The sequence below is a fragment of the Spermophilus citellus genome, assembly GCF_964194105.1.
Source record: "Spermophilus citellus genome assembly, chromosome: 12".
Lineage (NCBI taxonomy): Eukaryota > Metazoa > Chordata > Mammalia > Rodentia > Sciuridae > Spermophilus > Spermophilus citellus.
In genome coordinates this window covers 105,665,298-105,685,149 of record NC_138198.1, presented here as the reverse complement: position 1 = coordinate 105,685,149, position 19,852 = coordinate 105,665,298, and the positions used below count along the sequence as shown (strand labels likewise).

The following is a 19,852-nucleotide window of genomic DNA, read 5'->3' as shown; positions in this document are numbered from 1 at the left end:
GATTTGGCTGCAGTCACACAAGAGACCCTGAAGGGGAGACTAAGTCCTGGGCAGGAAGGGACTGAGAGCTAAGCAAGGAACTTGCAGAGGAGCTGTGGGAGCCAGCCTTCATGATGGTCCCCAGGGGTCTCACCCACCCTTGGGTAGCTTCCTCTCACATGGTACAAGGTCAGTCTGTGAGACCAGCAGAATGTGGGAGAAGGGACAGGATGTCATTTCTAAGATTAGGTGGTAAAAAAATCCTGCAGTTGCCCTCTTGGTGTCTGTCTGTCTGTCTGCCTGCCTGTCTTCCCATCTGTTCCTCTCTCAGATCATCCTCTTGGAGAAGTTAGCTGCTGTCAGGAGCAGGCCGTGAACATGCCCGTGAAGAGGTTCACCTCACACCTGACATCTAGTGAGGAACTGGGACCTGCCAACAGCCTGGTGAGCAAGCTGAGGAGCAGATTGTCCCTGCGGGAGTCTTCTCCAATCTCAGTTGAGCCTCCAGATAGTGACGTCTCTCAGTGACAGCTTGACTACAGTCTCAGGGGAGACCCTGAACCAGAACCATCCAGTTAAGCTGCTCCTGGATTTCTGACTCTTGGAAAGGGGTGAGATAATGAATGTTTGTTGTTTAAAGCTCTAAGTTTTGGGGTAACTTGTTATGCAGCCACAGATAACCAATACAAACACCCAGGCCAAGCCCCGTTTCCAGCAAACTATCACTGGCAACGATAACTGGCAGAGTCCCTAGAGCAGCCACACACACACACCCAGACACGCTCATGCACGACTACAAACATGTGTATAATACAAACAAAACCCTGGCACAGAGTCCTCGTGTTTGTGGAGACCTCGGTGCTGCAGGCTGCTTCCCCAGCCACATCTCATTTGATCTGCAGAGCACAGATACAAGGTAGATGTGAGCTTTTATAGATAAGACACATGCCTCCGAGAGGTGAAGTGGTGCCTTAAGGCGACACGTCTAGGAAAGAGACTTGAACCAAGTCTAGACAATTCAGCACCCTCAAGGGGCCTCCTACACATTTGGCTGGAATGCGGGCCCTGCGGTGGCGCATATTGTGTGACTTGCAGTCAAGGTCCAGGCAGAGAGGAGATCTGCCCTAAGTGGGATGGTCTTAGGATCTGAAATCCCAGGCCCGGCTACCTCCCAGCCACAGGAACCTCTTAGTGTGCCAGAAATTAGATCGTTCCCTTAAATCCGGGCAGTCAAGGCAGGCCTGTGGGCAGCATCCTTCCCTGGGCTGCCCACTAAGGCCAGATCAACCAGACACCCCGTTTCATAAGATGGGATATGGAAGTAGTAAATCGGGGGGTCCAGGAGCAGAGAATCTGGGTTCACTCTCACTGTCCTCAGTGGGGGTGGTGGGGAGGGAGGGGTGGACTCCTTGATTGCATATAGTTGTTAAGCATAGTCAAAAAACACCAGAGCTGGCCAGGAAAGGGGACCTGACAGTGCCCTGGTGTCCTAGGAAGGGCAGTGGGGCAGGATGGGGCTTGGGAGGAAGCTGGTTTGCATGCTCTGTCTAGAGGGATCCTAATGACCCCTCCCCACCAGCCCACATCTGCCCCAGGATTTCCATCCCCCTAGATATCAGGCAAAGCCAGAATCCTGCTCTCTGCCTGGATCCCACCCAACTTCTCTGCACCATGGCTACAGCTTGGGTTCAAAGGCACCAGGTTTCTTGCTCAAGGTGATGAGGCTGAGCCACCCACTCCCTGAGCCACTGAGCCAGTCTGGGACACATGCTTGTTGTGGCCACTAGGGACACCAGGTCCAAATGCTCACACAACCCCATCTCGTATAGTTTCTTCCTAAAAAGATTTCTCATCTGTGTCAAGTTCACACACAGGTTCTTTCCTGTGTTCAGTGTCAGCCTGACAAGCAAAAGCCTGAAATTGGATCCTCTGTCCCTGAATCCTCCCCTTGACGTTGAAAGACAGTTTGAAGTCAACGCAAGGGCAGTGGTATTCCTGAGGGAGGGGTCAGCGCAGACGGGGGCTGGTGGGGGCGGCAGCTTTTGTTCTGGATTCCTCTGTCACCTGCAGAGGTGACTCAGGATGTGTGGGCTCACCCTCCCAGACCCAAATGATGAGTGCCCTGCGTGCTCCCAGGCCTCCTGCCCAGCCCTAAACCCTTGAGCTGCCACACCTGCTCCAGGTGAGCGGGGTATCTCCAGGACGGCAGGGAAAACTCTTTCAGCCTGGCCACAGCTTGAGCCAGCAGGCCAACCCTGGGAGCTGGGGAGAGGGAGCTGGTGAGGGCTAGGGCCAGGTGAGAGGCTCCTAGGCATAGGGACCAGCCAGCCTGGGGACAGGAGCCCTCTGGACTGTTGAAGGAACCAGGAGAAGATGGATTCTAGTGAACAAGGTGAGTGAGGATGGAGGTGGGAGGGCAGGGAGGAAGGTGAGTGGGCAGGTTGGGTGGGCTATGTCCACAGGGAGCACAGGGGTCCTGTAGGCCTATTTGAAAGCCGATAAACTGTTTAGCATTTCCTCAAAAACCTCTATGCTGTCAATGTACTGGTGACTAGGACTTTAAAGTTCCCCATGAACCGTTGGTGAACCTGAGTGTCCACCTACCCTTGAGTCTACACCTACAGTCTGCCACGATCAGGGCCTCTCTACTCCGGGTGCTGGGTTCTGTTTGTTTGGTCTACTTTGGAAGAATGGGAAGCTCCACCTTGCTCACCTTTCGAAGGGCACTTAGGTCCCTGCAGGTGTGCAATGAGTGGGGGAATGACACAAGCTGCCCCCTCTGCAGTCAGGAGACCCCTTCCCTTCCCCTCCCTTCTCCTGTGAGAGTTGATACAGGCACCACCTCTGGGGACCGGAGTCCTGTCTGCCTGAGTTATTTTATTTCTGTTTGCTGGTGTCTTGCCTAATTGAGCTCCTGCATCACTTCTGGAAACCAGGCTGGCCTCCCAAAATACTCTAAACCATAACAGAGGCCACCGTGGCTTCCCCAGGACACATGCATTGGAATAAATGGCTAAAATTAAGTTACTGGGAAGACTCAGAAATAACCTGCAGGGTAAATGCTGACCCGGGCGGGAAGGCTCCTCTGTATTTTTAAAACCTGTCCCACTATCACTGCTAGGGGTGCTTGGGGAGTGAAAGGCACCCTCATGCCTTGGGCTTATCTTCCTGGGTCTGGGAAGGAACAGGTATCTGGCGGAGGCCCTCCACTGAGAGCTGCCCACCCAGCTGGACCTCACACCACCCTCCCTTCAGGTCTCACTGGGTGGGGCCCCACAACCTGGGAACTCTCTGGTCTATTGCAAAGACTTCCTAAATATGTCCACTCATGAGTCATCTGGTCGAGGACAGGAGTCTGTAAGCAGGACTGACCTGGTGCAGGACAGAGAAGGCAGGAGGGTGGTGACCCTGCTTGTTGGGGTCTGGTCTGGAGTCTTACCCCTCAGCCATTCATGCCTCTGAGTTACACAGTATCCCTCCCCTCTGCCCCTCTGAGAATGACAGCCGGCTCTGCACTAAGAGGACATGCTATCTTGAATACCCCTGTGCCCTATGGAGAGATCAGGGGGTATATGCAGAAGGCAGTGGGGGACCCAGGAGAGGGAGGCTGAGGACATGGAGGAGGGACTGAGGGCAGAGAGCTGGTTGGGGCATAGGGTCTGAAGCCAGAGAGCTGGGGTTGCTTCACTTCTCTCCACCTGGAAAACGGAAATAAAATCGCCCCACCTTCCTTAGGATGATCACTATTTGTTTAAGGTTCAAAGAGTGCTCCAACCACAGCGAGCCCCTGGAAGTGCTGTGGAATTGCTGAGTGACTGCTGGGCTGGGCTGGGGGTGGGCCGAGCTTGCCTGCAAGTCCGGCAGAAAGACCCTCAGAATCGGCGGATGCACAGGCACCCCTGGGTAAGATGGTCTCCTATGACATCTGACCTCAGGCAGCTAGAGACTGGGGGCATGATGGCTCAGCCCAGCACGGTGCCAGCGTCCAGATCTGGACTAGATATGGGGAAGAAAGATGTACCCAGGAGCAGCAGACATGGCCTTCCTCTCACCAACTTTCTGGAGAGGACGTGAGCTGGGCTTACAATACTAGAGACACGGCTTATTTGCCCCGAGGGCCCGGGCCAGCCTCTGGAGTGTTCTCACTTCTGTCTTTCCCATCCCGTGGTTAAAGAATGGAATCTTTCTGGGAAGAGTCCTCTGTCTCTGGCCCTGCACTCTTTCTCACACACTTGGGAACTGGAATCACACCCCTCATTTTATAGCTGGGAAACTGTGCTTCCAGAGCCTAGGGCAGCTGCTCTGGGCCCAGACTCCACAACTCCTGCACCAGCGTCCTTTCCTCCTCTGCCCACAGTCCAGGGTGGAGGTCCTTGGAGTGACTGTCAGGAAGAAGGTGGGATTGTTTTCTGAGGGGCACTTCCAGAGGAGGCCTTCCCATGTACCTGCTGTCATACATAATACCGGCACCCTGTCCCCAGGACATTAAGAGGAATGTGCTTGGGGAGAGTCCTTATTTTCCCAAGATACTCTGGCTGGTGAGAGATGAAGGCAGGTGAGCCTGGCCCAGGGCCCAGCTGCCCGCCATACATACTGTCCCATGGAAGGCTGGGTTGACTTGGTACCTGAGCTCCAGTCACTTGGAGCTCCTGAGAGGAAGAAGGGTTGGGGTTAGCATTTGCGAGTCAGTTAGCAAATGCTCAGCATTTCAGAGAAAGACAGACCAAGACCTCTGAGTTGGAGTAACTAAACCAACTTGACTGGCCCGGGGGGTGTCCAGACACAGTGTGGAGATGGCATCAGTCTCTGATCAATTTCCTCGTCACAGACCTCCTGCCCACCAGGTCACCAGGCATGTACCCCTGGCTTCTCTTCAGTCACTTTTCATGACCCTGGGTCTCCCCACTTTACTATTTAGGGCTTTCAGGGCCTGAATGAGTTCTGATTGCTGGGGAAAAGGGAGAAGAGTGACCAACGGAGAGGACTGTCCTGCTTCCCAACAGTGGATGCAGCCTGGGAGGGGTCCAGGCCTGGCAGGCAGAGCTGGCACCCAGGGGCTCTGCCAAATTGCATGGCAGGCCACCTCTTGAGCTGTTCTGGCCCTTACGTGGACATGCATCCTGGGCCAGGGACACGTTGGTCCTTCATGGGAGAGGCCCTCAGGGCCTTGTGTTCCTGCAAAGTGTGATGCTAAGAGTAGGTCTTCAGTCCGGAGCGTGCCTCAGGAGGAGGAGCAGGACGGGGGTCCAGGGAAGGCACATTGCACATAGGAGGGTCAGTCATGGACCACCTCCCTGGGGACACTCCTGGCTGCTTGCTCTGCCCAGGAGTTCCGGGTGAGGCCTTTGCACTGTACAAAGATTTCTGAGACCATCGTGATTTGTGCAATGCCTGGGGTCTTCTCTAGTTGTGTCTGGGGGCTCTACTTCCATCAAAATGGCCCTGGACATGTGGCTTGGAGAAATGAGCTGCTCTTCTCTCCGAGAGAGCCTGCTTGGGGGTGGGCGTGAGGGAGGAGAGGATCCTAAAAATAATTCCTATCTGACTCATTTTGCTCAGAATCTGACAGGGCCGCCTGCCAGGTGGGGGTTTGCCGTCCCATTTTCTTATCTATATTTAGCAGGGACTTAATGAGGGCAATTTCCTTGCTGGGATAGAAAGAGAAACCGTGGGCAACGTGAGCATGGATCTGTCTCGCGGTCCCCGAGCTCCTGATGACAGGGTGGCAATGACAGTCACTGCAGGGCTGAGCTGTCTGTGGGGGCTTTGGAGACGGCGTCATTCCGGGATGGTACAAATGAGGCAGAGGCCCACTCGGTGAAGCCAAGCTGGGCAGTGACCAGCACAGGAGGTGGTCCCCGGACCCCCTCTCCTCCTCCCAGTTACCACAGACAGACAGATAAGACAGACCACCCAGGCCTGGAATCCCATCATGAACCACCAGCTCCTTCACCTTCATCATCTCTCTGTCCTGTTTTAAAGGACAAGGACAGCTAATCCTCCTCGTTCACCATAGGCACATTCTATGAAGTCATTGCAAACACTGAGTGAGTGAACGCTGAACTGTTACTCCCAGGAGAGGAACAGGGTTAGTCCCCGCAGGCCTCTGGTCACATTTTCACCAGCCTTGTTGTATGTGTGTTTCTGTCTCGAGATCCTAATTTCATCTCTGCTGTTGATCCGCACCGGCGAACGCACAGCCCGCAGCCCTCCGCTCCTGCTGAATGAAACTCATCTGTCACACGCATTTCCTCCCTAAGGCACATCATGGCCTTCTTGTGCTTAGGGACAGCAGGTGGCACTTCAGCGCTATGCTTGGGGCCATCTTTAACAGCAGATTCACCAACAAAAAGCACACACGTGTGACAAACACGGCACTAAAGGACTAAATAGACCACGAGAAGGACACTGGCTGACAGTAGGAGAGTCAAAACAGAAGACAGAGCCTCCCCTCCTTTGACCTCAGCTGGGACCCTGCCTGTGGCACCACTCAAACTGTCACCCCTCTGTGCGTGGCGACTGGCCTTGGCATGACGCATGCGTATTAGCAAGCAGGCGCATTTGAGGTATGGAGTCCGCGAGTAGAGAGTTCACGAGTAGAGACGGCTCCTGTGAATGAGCCGGGGGACAGGCGCAGGACTCTGGCTGGGTAATTCCTGATCAGCTTCTGGGCGGAAGACCCTCCAACCCATGTGGGTAGACATCATCACATCTGCTGAGGACTTGAATAGAACAACAAGATCTGGGGGACTCAGTCACCTCTGGAGGATAAAGGACCCTGATGGTGACTGATGGTGTGAAGGACAGGGGCAAGCACAGGTGGCAGATGTGACTTGAAGAGAGAGATTTCAGGAGGCACTGCGTATCCCCCAGGGCTCTCACCATGAGGCCAGATGTGAAAAGGAGGATGGTTGTGGGAAGGCAGGGATGTCCACCAGAGCCGGGCAGAGCTGTCACAGCAGCGACACGAGGCTCAAACACATTAATGACCACTCTAAATGACCTCTCTGGATTTAGAGTGAGAAGGCAGAGGGAGGGGAGGCTGATGAGGAGGTGGGTGGTGTAGAATTAAGGGGTTGGTAGGAGAAGCAGATCTGCCCAACACCAAGGCTGCCCTCCACGAGGGAGCAAGAACTGGCCCAGGACGGCAGACCCAGCGGCACATCTCTAGGATGTAGGGGCCGATGAGAAGGTCACGGGACAGCGATGGGGCTCGAGTCCTCACCTTTTCGCCTGAGGGACGGGGCAACACTGGTCATGACACGAGAACTCCTCATACGAGGTCATAAATGGCCCCTGACTCTGTCTGAGGAATCCTGGAGGATAGACAAGCTGAGTTCTGGATGACAACTGGACTGGGCTAAGGGGTGCAGAGATGGCTGGGGAGACGTCATTTGTGGGAACACCCACGCGGGCGTTTCTTAGAGAGATTCCCATTGGAATCAGCGGACTCAGGACAGAAGACCTACCCTCACCAATGTGGATGGAAACCGTCTGAGGACTTGAAAGGAAAAAAGGGCAGAGGAAGGGTGACGTCACCCTCTCTTCCTGAGTGGGACATCCATACTCTCCCGTCCTCAGACATTGGAGCTCTGATTCTTAGCCTTTGAACTCATCCCGAATTACACCGTGGCTCTCCCACAGGGCTGCCAGAGTACCCGCTGGACTATGGGATGCCTTGGCCCCCATCATCCCTCGAGCCAATCCCCATAATCTCTCTTGTGCTTTCTCTGTAAAGACTGGCGATGTGTATATATAGTTTCAATTGTCAAAAATTGCAGAAAAACAGGTATCCCTCCCAAAGAAACTTCCAAATAGATGGTTTGGAAGAAAAAAGATCCCTAATCACTAGCACAGGTTCATACCAAATCATGGCCAGGCAAATCTGCAACCATTTTTGGAAATGATTACATTAAGGGGACCCTGTAGACACCAAGATTTAAGGGGCATTTCAAGGGGCTTTTCCATCACTCTTTCCTGTGATGTGTTCCTTACCTAGAAGTTTAAAAATCGAGAGGTAATTCATGTGCCACAGGATTCCATTCCTTAAGGCATAGAATTTAAAATCTTAAAGTCTATTTGCAAAGTTGCATACCCATCCCCACTAATTCCAGCATCCTATCTGTTTTGATCAGTGTCGTAAGTGCCACCACAAAGACTTTGCAAAATCAAATCTGAAGATTGACACTTAGGAGTTCTAGTACATGTTGGCAAAGGAAGAGAGGGAGGGACACAATTCTTAAGTGGTCCTACAATGAGAGGACACTAAGCTCTAGCCACAGTCAATGGTAGACAGAGGCTGTGACCTTCTGCACTATCCAGAAGGTGGCCCAGCTCTGCACTCCTCTCCCCTGCTTCTTGCCCAGTGTAGCCATTGACACTGGGTGGGACGTCTAAGGTCTTCTTTTCTTCTTCCCTTCCATCTGATTGGTCATGGACTAAATTAACTGTTCTGAGACCTCATTTAATGAAGCAAATTAATTTGGAAAACAGCTCTCCTGTCTCCCTGGTCACACTGGTGGGCATCTGCAAGGGACTGCTAATGTCTCCATGAGCTGCCTTACGGTAATTGCTAAGAGCTGGGCTTTGGAGCTGAAGGTTTTACTGAGACTCCTAACAGCCTGGCCAGGGGACTGTCCGAGCCAGCGGGTTCTGACTGCTCCCTCCTATTTAGCTCTGTGGGGGTACTGAGTCCCGCCTGTCTGTCTCACTTCTGGGAGAGGTGGGGATCCCTGGCCCCAGTGCCTTTACCTAGCTGTGTAATTCACACTCCTGTGGTCCCTTGCTGTCCCATCTCCCTTCTGAATCCTCCTCCAGTCTCACCAGTGGTTCAATCACCACCTCTTCCAGGAAGCCTTCCAGAACCCCCCCCCCCCCACGATGGCTCCTTTCCTGAGCCACCTCTGTATTAGCACGAGACGCTCCACAGGCAAACACTACATTCTGGCTGATTGTGGAACAAGTGTGCCATTGTACAAGTTCCACCTCTGGTCCTTGAGGGCAGGGACCACACTTTGTACTCTGATGCTCTTGGGAACACTGCACCTAACACCGAGGACAGCTCCATCAATCCAAGTTGGTGAGTTCAGTAGTGGTTCACTGTGGGGCTGGCTGTGATGGCGCACGGGCCCCTTCAGGAAGAAAGTGTACCCGCCCTGCGACCCTCTACAGAAACCGCCCTGGGTGAAGACAGCTGCTCAGCCTGAGGTCACACCTCCTTTCCCCCTGGCAGTCCCCATCTGATGACCAAGGGACACAAGGTCTAAAGGTGTGCTCTGTCACTTCATCTTGGGTCAACTCCCAGGAAGTCCTCAATGCAGGTCAACTTCTGCCCAATCCTGCACCCCTCCCCTCCCCCTTTCTTCTCCACAGAAGGATTCCAAGGCATTCCTTAAAAAGCTAATCTCCATCCCGGAATCTGTTTCCCAGGGAACCTAGACCATGGCATCTTGTGGGGAGCCATTCTGACACGTGATTGGGTGACTCCCGTTAAGGGCCTGAGGCGCTCTGGCTGTGTCGGAGCTATCCCGACCCTTTCCTGATGAGAGAGCCCATCCGTGTGGGGGTGTGCCTGACCACTGACCCCGGGGAACCAATCACTGACCCTGACCTTGGAGTGCAGCCCCCCCTCAACCTTCATTGGATGGAATTCTCCCCTGAATCTCTTGTTCCCCAAATAAAAGGCTACTCCCAGGCGTGTTCGCTCTCTCTCTCTCCTGCTAGCCCTGAGTAATCCTTGCTGCCCTGCTGGGCGGCTAGAGGCGGGAATCAAGGAGGCGAGCCGTCTCGGACCTAGCAATGTAAAATAAGGTACTGGTTTGTGTGTTTTATTTTGATCTCTTCTAACTAACTTAATGCCAGAACCTCATTAATGAAACCACTGCGCAGGCCGCGTGGTAGAGCATCTCCTTAGTCTGTTTAGCTCTTAAAATGGAGCTGGGGGTGGGCCTTAGGGGAGGGGCTGAGAAAATCCTCTGTCTCCTCCCCAGAGGACACCACTCAAGGTCAACAGAGGCCAAGGGCCTAGACTTCAGCCTTCTAGTGAATGTGCTCCTCTGCTCTGCACTCTGGGGGCAGAGAGCTTTGGGAGGAGGCAGATAAACCTCGGTACACTCTCTTCCAAGTAGCGGGTCTCACCTCTTTGGAGGACAGAGCACCTGAAGCCCCGCTGCTCTCTGGGGAATGCACTGAGAACTCATTTATCGGGTCTAGATGATAAAATGCAGGACTGGCCTGAAATCTGCTATCTTTCACAAGCTTCCCAAAATAAACAAGTTGTTATCAGTTGTCCAAATTCAAGAACATTTTTAAGGAGAAAACCTTTGAACTGTCCAAGACCTTAATTTTTTTTCCCCTGCAAAATGGGTGTGGGGTGGGGAGCCACCCACAACTCAATTCTTATCACAGAGCCCCCTGAAGCAGCCCGTGGAAATGGGGAGCAGAATCTGGGGATGGCTACCGTGGAGGGGCTCTCCTGGCCTGCCAGCTGGGCTTGGGGAGGTCAGGACTGTGGAGACAGAGCTTTCAAAGTTGTTCCAGGAGAGGGCACAAAGCTGACCTGGTGCCCTGACCCTGGAAGGGGTACAAGGCAAGGCTTCCTGGGTTCACAAGCAAACCTGGACCCCTCTGGGTGGTGGGTGAGCAGCATCTCCTATGAACACTGCCTGGCAAGGCTTGCTGGCCACCTGGACCTCCCTCTGACCTGAGAGTGGGCTGACCATTCCAAGGTGCTTTACAAGATCAAGCTCCTTCAAGTCTCCCAACTAGTGGATGCACTTTATGGAAGAGGCAATCGAGCTTTTTAGATATGAAGCAATTTGCCAATATCCCAGAGCTGGTGAGTGAAGCGGGTGGGATTCACATCCAGCTTCTAATTCTGGGGCGTGAGCCACCAGTGTGACATTATGCAGCTTTCTAACAGCCTCTGATTGAGATAAGTGGGAAATTAAGGCAGTCAGGGTGCACAGAAACACCCCAAGAGCCAGCTGGGACTGGGACATGGTGCAGACTTCCTTGAAGATGGTTTGGGGGCATCACACAATCCTATCTGCAGCTACGTGCCCATGCTACACAGAGCCTACAGCTCTCAGATCCAGACTCAAGTCACTTTGCAGGAAGCCAAGGCCACGGGCTCTTGTAGGCAAATCAAGGAGAGCCAGAGATGGCTACCTCCCTCCATGAACCAGGGGTGAGATCACAGGCATGATACAGATGCTGGCTGTGTCCCTCTGACACCAAACCTGATGTTGGTCACCTCTTCCCCCTTTGCTGTGTGGTGTACTCATGGAATGCAAGCCCTTCTCGTTGTGGTTTAAGCCCCAAAGTAGGCTGACCTGCTGGACAGAAGTGCTAACCATCAAGGTCAAACTTAAAGGTTCAGCGCTTAGCAAGGCCACTCAGGAGGATGATCGACCAGGAGGGTTGGAATTGGCCTGATAAGGATTCAGGGCCCCCCTGCTTTTAGACAATGAGATCCTTAAACCCCATGGCTGCCTGACCCTCTCCTGGAAGTCCCCATCTCCTGGGGACTCCAGGATGACTCAGGCGGTGGTGATGGGCTGTACTGTGCTCCAGCACGGGAAGGAGGGTGGGGCGCCCCGACCAGCTTTGACTCAGTGAGCATCTGCTACCCTGAATTGCAGTCTGACCCCGATGGTGGAGACGTTCGATCCTTGAGTCTGTCATTGGTCCACCCGAAAACTCTCTCCTTTTGACTCATCTGACTTCCTCTAGTTTGTGTCCCAGGGAGCAACGAGGCAGCCACCCTTTCCCTGTGTGTAAATCTTTCATGAGTTTCGCAGTGTGGATGTTCTTTCCTCTTCCCTGGCCCCAGCCTTCCAGCTCTCCTCCAGGACATACTTTCCGTCCCTTTAATCATCTTTATTGCCTCGCCCTGGATGCTGGCCCAGCCCACATCCTCTGCGAGGTGAGCTGACCTACCCCGGGCACTGGCTACTATGAGCGCAGCTCAGCTCCCCAGTCCTGGTGTGTCGTGCATGTTGCTCTTCCTACATTCCTGGGTCATGCTGCTGCTTTCCGGAGGCCTGCCCTGGTCCAGGGGACTCCTGTGGAGCAAGGCGACCTGGCCCAGAAAGGGACATGTGGGCTGACCTGGATGCGACTGCCTGGGCCAGGAGAAGCCGTTTAATTCGGAAGCTTGGGGACTCTCCATGCCTTTGAGACACACATTCTGTTCCCCCTGGCATGCCCAAGCCCTTGGGAACCCCATTCTTCCTTTAGGGGTACTCTCTGTTTTTTAACTCTGCTGGGAACCCAGAAGCCAAGACGTGGCCTGTGTGGCTCTGCCCAGCAGAGGCAGCTCACACAATGCAATTAGCTGTACTCTGGCCGCAGCAGGGGCCGGCTCGGTCCAACTCTCCCGGCTCAAGTTTCCCTTTTGATGCCTGGTGGTTCCACATAAAGTGCCTGGTGGTTCCGACTTGCAAGCCAGGGCGGCCTGCCTCCCAGCTAGTTGGACATTTACTGTCTTCTGTGAATGTTTTCAAACTCACTAAATCTGCTATTGGAGGACAAGCCCTCTGGGTACTGTGTCCTCCTCCCACCCTGAGAGTTGTGGCCACCACCTCATACCCCGTGATCAGGGCCTGCATGCCGAGGGGAGGGTTGGAGACGCTGGTCAGCCACAGCCCTCCATCTCCAGGAGGTGGCCACGCAGCATGAGGGCAGGCACTCCTCATTTTCTGATCAGGGGATGTCAGCTGGCTATTCCTCATCTCTCCGAGAACATTCTCTGTTCACGAAAGGTAAATCACAAGACATCGCCTTCACGTAAGAATAAATTCCCTATAGGGAACACATCATTTGAATTCCTCAGGCATACGCCTTTTTGTTCTTTCTTTTTTTGGATTTCCATCCAGAAATAATTTATGCACATTCAAGCAAAAAATATACTCCGACTCCCCCTTTTGCACAAATGGCCACACACAATAAATACTGTTCTGCACCTGGAATTTTTTCTTTTTTTCACTTAAACTATAGCATGAATACTTTTCCCAGTAAGAAAGCCTTGTAGCAAACAAACGCTCGCATTCCCCAGACGGCCAATCTCCGTTGCTTGTTCTTACCCAAACCACCTCATTAGTCCTTTCCTGTTCCCTGATGGTCACCCAGGATTCTGAGCGCCACGGGAGAGCCTGGCTCACTGCTCACTGGCTCACTGTTTGGGAGCAGCAGCACTGTCTATTGCTGATCTGTGTTGCCTGCGACAGCCAGCTGGCAATCCCAGGGACAACTCCCCATGTCAGGGAGAAGGAAAAACAGATATCCTTGGACTTGTGAGCTCCGGGAGCCTCCTGGAGGCCATCTCTCAAAACACGCAGCCAGCAGGTTTGTGCTTTGCCGGACTCCTATAGGGGTCCTGTCCCTGGGCCACCGGTGCCGTGTGGGAATCTCCGACTGGCAACCAAGCGCACTGTGCCGCCAACCTACCAACCTCATCTCAGAGGTGTCAATCGATGAGAGCAAAAGCACAACACGGACCAGGGCTGAAGAAGGCACAGCCACCCACACAGGAAAAGAAGACCCAGTGCTCACTGCGGTCTCTCCTACCTTCGATCGTTTCTCCTCCTCCGGAACAGCTTCTTGGTGTGTGCGATCTCCACTTCATGGGGCATCGGGTGGTAGCCCTGTGACACGGGGAAAGAGGGATTGTGAATAACTTCTGCAGGAGAGCAGAGAACTGACCATACAAGTATCCAGGACAGGAGGGCAGGAGCAGCTAACTGTGACCACCAAATCCGACAGAGAATGGAAAACGCTAGAATTTGATGAATTCCCCACCAGGTGAGGAGGCTAGAATTGCAGACTCAAGGAACAGCGGGGACCAAGGGAACCTTAGAATTCATCCTATCCAAACCCACAAACGCAGGCAAGGATGCCGGGTCCAGAGCGCTGAGGGAGCTGTTCAGTCTTGCAGAGAGCGGGCCGGGCTGTGGAGCCAGGGCTGCGGCCGCCCACAACCCTTCCTTGGTTGGGAACTGAGCACTGGAAGGCAGGCCGGTGGGACCCTTCTGGTGACACCCCAATCCAGAGGTCTGTTTTTGTGTCCCCTTAGACCAGGGATGCTGTCACTGGCTGTAGGATGGGACAAGATCCTTCTCCAATCTCCCAATTTCTAACAAAATGGAAATGATACTTCTTTCTACTTGGGACTGCTGAGAGGACCAGGAGCTAAAGTCTGTTAACCCTGAGCTTCAAGCAGGGGAAGAGCATCTCCTAATCCTAGGCCAGACTGCCCTGTGCGACTTTACCCCAAATCCTCTCCTTATATTGCCTGGGAAATATTTAGAGAAAACATGCAAATAGTTAAATGCTTTTTTAAACTTTGAAGGAGGGACTGGGGAAGATTCTAAGGATTTTTTTTTTTTTTTTTTTTTTGTAAAATGCCCTCATGCCAACTATTTACATTGACATCAAGGTTGGGAAGATCGACTTATAATGCAGGGTTGATTCTGCGAAATACCAGGCCTGGGCAGAAGTACTTGCAAAATCTGGGATGATGGCCAGTTCTGTTCTCACCACCTTCCCGCCACCTCCACCTGCAATGGGAAATGTGCCCCAGCAGGGACATGACAGCACAGCCACCCCACTGTGAGCATCCCAGGACGGAACAGGGATACCTGGCCTGGGGGTCTTGGAGGGCCGTCTGACGTGGGCAGGGGAGACCTGAGAACAGGCCCTGACATGGAATCTACCACTTGGGCACACACAGCAATGGAAAGCCAGAGGCCGGTCTGCTGGAGGGTGGTCAGTGGGTATCCCTTTGACCCCAACTCTCACTTTTCAGGCAGGGAGACCAAAGCCCAGGGGGAGGTCGTGCGGAGAATGAGAGATGGCAGTTCTGTGGCTGCAGCCCTGACCTCCTGGGGGGCACACAGACCTCTGGATTGGGGCTCCATGGAGAAGGTCCCACTAGTCTGTCTTCACAGGGCTCAGCCCCCACCAAGGCGAGAGATGGGGGGCACTGGCAGCCCTGACTGTGTTGGGACTGGCCAGTCTAGGAGAGCTCTCCAGAAGGGTAATGGGAGACAACTGGTCAGGGACTGTGGACACAGGGACTGTGGCATTACGGCCACTTGGCTCAGTCACCTATTGAGACCAGGGAGGGAAAGATGTTTCAAACTATATTTCAGTGATGGCCCTTCCCGACCCAGCCTATGTCTCTTGCCTCCAACAATCTAGCCAAAAAGGCATGAATGAATTCCCAACTCCAGGCTGCCACAATAGGGCTCTGGGGACTTAGGATGTGCTTTGTTTAATGGTTTTCTCAAAGGATATTGTTTGTTTTCTTTAATACAAAATACAAACAAGGAAAAACACCAAATCTTCCCCTCTCACTTCCCCTCTCCCACCCTGAGCAAGCTCCAGCCGGACCCTTCCCTCCCTCCCTCCCTCCCTCCTTCCCTCACAGCCTCTCCAGGTCACTTCAGGAACACACAGGGTGTGCCCCAAGTAGACAATGGACAGGAAGCCGAGGCTCCCTCCCGAGCTGGCGGCAGACTGAGATCTCAGCTCTGAGGCTGGACAGACGGAGCTGCCCTCAGCACTTGGCATAATAGGGGCCAGGAGGTGCCAGCCTCCTCAGCAGGGCCTCAGAGTCCTGGGCTCTGACCCATATCCTGGCTCCGCCCCCCACATCGAGGGCAGCCATGGGGAGCTGGACACTCTTCCCCAGGACTCAGGGGAGATCATCCAGGCAGGATGAGAAGCGCCCCTCACTCCCTTAATTTCAAGGAAACAGCTGTCCTAAAATGTGACCAGTAAGACAGGGCCAGCCAGAGTGGCCTGTCCTAGACAAGGGCACCAACGACAGGAATAGGAATGGGAAAGGAGCTCCTGACGGCCTGGCCAGGGACAGTGGGGTTCTGGCTTTAGACCAGAGATCCCCCCCAGTTTTCAGTCAGGGTACATCCCTCCAGGGGACAGCACGACACTGACCAGGCTTGTCAGGACTCACATACTTTAAGAGTCCAGCAGCCTTGGCTCTAGTTCTTTGCTCAACAAATCTGTCCACTTCCTGCTCTCAAAGAGCTGAGGTGGACCTCAGTCCAGGTAGGAGCGCTCCCCTCCATGAGTGTGAGAACCAGCCCTCAGGTCTACCAGCTGGTCGGCCTGCAATAGGCATGCCTCTGCCACCACCTGGGCAGCCACCAGGCCCTGCCTGCACGTCCCCAGCTTCCCTACCTGCGCGCATTCTCCTCGGGCCCTGAGACCTGACTGCAGATCCTCTGTCTGACCTCTGACTTCTTTCTATAACCAAGTGGGCCTGGGAGATAAGCAGGTTACATGAACATGAAGAGGAGGCTCTTTCCTCGTGCCCTATTGGTACAGCACTCATGAAACACATGCACATGCGTGTGTGCACATGCACACACACACATACTTCCACACCACAAGGCAGTGCAGGCAGCGCCGAGGGGCAACATGTTACTGAACAGGTTGCAAAACATGTTATGTAAAATCGGCCTATTCTGGGGCAGGCTGAGGCTGCAATCTCACAACCTGGCGCAGTGGGTATTTCCGAGGGATTAAGGGTAGGCCCAGCAGAGCTCTGGCTGCAGAGCTTCAGCCCCAGATGGTTAATGATCCCAGGCTGGGACAGCTAGGGTCTTTCCCTGAGGTGACAACTATAGAGAACAAAACTTGGGTCTACAGGTGTGGGTGGGGAGAGAAAAGGGGAGGCAGACGCACCTAGCAGAGAGCAGGAGTGATGCTGGTGGCTGCCACCATCATGGGAGTGTCAAACCTCCGCAGGCCACAGACTTCCACACACCACCCACCTAAGGCACCTGTCCATCCATCCTGAGAGGCACGACCTCTCCATTCATCTCCCCACTCCATAAATACTGTGGACCTGGTACTGGGGGAAATGGGTAGTGTTGGTTCTCACACTGCACAGATGCTGGGGAGAGACAGAGGTGAGACACCATGTTTTCCACGGAGCAAACCAAGGCAGGGCAGGGGGATGGAAGAAGTAAGGGTGGGGTGGGGCGGGCGGTCAGGAAGCCCTCTCTGTCCAGGGAACAGTTCACATCTGGCCACCTATCCACCCACCCAGCCCAGCCCCCTTGGTGGTTCTTCCCTCACTGAACACTGGGGGCCGACTGTGTGCTTGTGGGCCAGATGGAGAAGACCAGGATGAGTAAGACCCAGTCCTAGTTCTGAGGGACTCCAGGGAACACACGCTGAAGCCTGCCAGGCTTATAGACGAGGCTGCAGAGCCCAGAGGAAGGGCCCAGGGCTTCTCTCTAGGAGAAGGTCGGGGAAGATGTCATCAAGACACCTGAGCTGAGCCCTAAGGCAGGCCACACGGGCTCCAGATGCTGCAAGTTGAAAACCCGCTGCAGTCACGGCCATGTGTGGGGGGTGCCTGGCCCTGCCCGAGAGGGGAGGCACCTGGCACCCCAGGGGCCAGTGCTGGGACTCCTCTCCGCTGCACCTGGCTTGGGGCCATATACATCATCCTCTTCACCCCGGGCACTAGGTAGAATTGTGTCCCCAGGAGATTTATTGGAGTCCTAATCCTGGGTACCTGAAAGTGTGACCTTATTTGGGAATCGGGTCTTTGCAGAGGGAATCAAGTTGAGAGGAGGGATTAAGTTGGGCCTAACATCCAGTAACTTTACAGAAGAAGGAAATCTGGACACAGAGAAACGGCAGCCGCAGAGGGAGAAGGCCAAGGGAGATGGAGACACAGACTGCAGCGCTGCAGCTGCCGGCCAAGGGGCACCGAGTACCGCTGGAGCCAAGGGACACTGGGAGGAGGCAGTGTCCCGGGAGCTGCTGATACCTGGATGGGTGGCTCCAGCCTCAGAACCGTGAGACCACAGCCCCCCCCCCCCATGGCTTTAAGCCACAGGATTTGTGGTCACTTGCTCTGACAGCCCTAGGAAGCTCATGTGCCCCCTGCCCTCCTGTCCACAGCCTAGACTGCAATCCCCAGCATAGGTCCCTGGCCCTGAGTCTGCCCGAAGCCTCCCCCACCTCCATCTGCTCCCTCAACATCCCCAGCTGACTCCTCCTGGGTGGTCCTGTGGGACCCTGTGTGGCACATGAGGTTGCCCCAAGTCAGACAGTCCTCAGTGAGCAGGAGCAGCCAGCCCCACCCATGCACTACTGCAGGACCCTGAGGCACCTCTGCAGGGGCTGCTCCATGGGTGGGTGCCAGGCTCCACCAGGGACTTGCAGTCTGATGGGGAGTCTTTTGGCCCCCCATCAAGTCAACAGCTTACCTGGATGCCCAGGTCTCTAGCCTCACAGTGCTTCTAAGAAGAAGGACCGGAGCCTCTAGAGAGTAGGCGGGGATCAAAATGGACCCCTCACTGTGGAAGATACTGACCCAGCCCCACGCTTCAGCACCCAGCTCCAGAAGGCTTCCTGGCACATAGTAGGTGATAACTAAATATTTGTTGGATAAAAAAGAAAGGAAAATGGGGAAGAAGGAAACAAGAGCCTCATTTTGGTCCAAGCTGCTCTGCTGAACCAGAGCATCTGTTGAGGCATCAGCAGGTGTGGTGCTGCCTGGCGGTGGCAGCCACAGAGGGAGCTCCTGGGTCTCAGCTGTGGCCACTCCCCCGTTCTTTACCTCACATACTCCAAGGCAGGGCCTTGAGGGCTTAACTTGCCCTGGTGGGGCTCAGAGTCTTGTCAGTGAGTTGGTGGGGTGGGGCCTATGGACCCTAGGCTCCTCCTCTAGCTAGAGAAATACTAGAAAGAAAGGCCACCAAGTCACTCCACCCTCCATTCCATGGGTGGGTGATGGGCAGGGTGTCCTGGATGCAGCTGTGCCTGATTCCCTCTCCTTCTGTCCCCATGGGGCTTTTAAGTGTCTCACAGAGCTGGAGTCCATGGTCTGCTGCTTCACGAAACCTAATGTCCACTTGAGTTTCAAGAAAATTTCCATGGTATTCCCATGATCTTTGACCTCTGGCCACTGACCATGGACCTGAGTCCAGTAGAAATAACTCCAGCCTAACTCTCTCATAGGCCTGTTATCTTTCTCTTTCCCACACACCAGCTCTTTAAAAAGAGAGAGAGAAAAAAAAAAGTACTACACACATTCAAGAAAGTCTTCCTCTCGGTGTGTCGGTGTGTCGAGTTCTTCCCTGACTGCACAGGACCTGGGCCACCAGCACTCGGCCCAGGCCTTTATCATGAAGCAGGAAATGCTGGGGCTGGAAAAGAAGACGGAGGGTCCAGGCCCAGGCCACAGGCATGGTGGGAGGTCTTGAGTGGGGGCTCTCCTTTCCCCTGCTGACCCACTGGTCTGTCCCCACTGTGCCCGGATAGAGACCCTCTCTCCCGGCCTTCTCACAGTCCCTATCCTGGTCTTCATATGTTTGCAAATTGACCCCAGCCCCAGGTTCCTGTCCCTCCCAAGAATGCTTATTTTAAATACATGGAAACTAAGGGCTTCCTTCTCTCTAGAACATTCCAGATGACCTGGAGTGGAGGGCCTCATGAATCCCCAGGCCCAGAAGAACCAGCCAGAGGCTGTGCCGTGCCCAGAGGCTGCCAGGCCTCTGGAGCCAGGGCAGGTCCTGGGGCCACGTCCAGAGCCTGAGCTCAGGGCTTCTCAGCCTCCCACGACCTCCAGCCCCAGCCTGAGGAGGCGCCCAGAGGGGCGAACCACACAAAGGAACCACAGCACTTGGCAACTCAAAGGACCATAAAAATCTCAGCCTCAGCTCCTCGAGATAAGCTCCACTCAATAGCTGAGGCTTCCTCCTGCTGGGGGTCATGTTTTTCATAGCTTCTAAGAAGTTATCCTACAACGTCTCTGTCCACGTGGGCAGGATGTGTGGGTCACGTCCAGGCAGAAATAAACAGGTAATGTTTCTAAAATTCCTGGAAT

The 19,852-nt window shown here is 54.2% G+C and overlaps 1 protein-coding gene across 5 annotated transcripts in view; it reads right to left on the bottom strand.

Annotated features, from left to right (window-relative positions):
* Positions 1 to 19,852, bottom strand: part of CTIF (cap binding complex dependent translation initiation factor) — a 266,106-nt gene that overhangs the window by 120,675 nt on the left and 125,579 nt on the right. For all 5 annotated transcript variants that reach the window (XM_081262627.1, XM_081262628.1, XM_081262626.1 and 2 more), the window contains one exon: positions 13,549 to 13,625. In XM_081262627.1, coding sequence (XP_081118753.1) covers positions 13,549 to 13,625 — 77 coding nt within the window. The remainder of the gene's footprint in view (positions 1 to 13,548; positions 13,626 to 19,852) is intronic.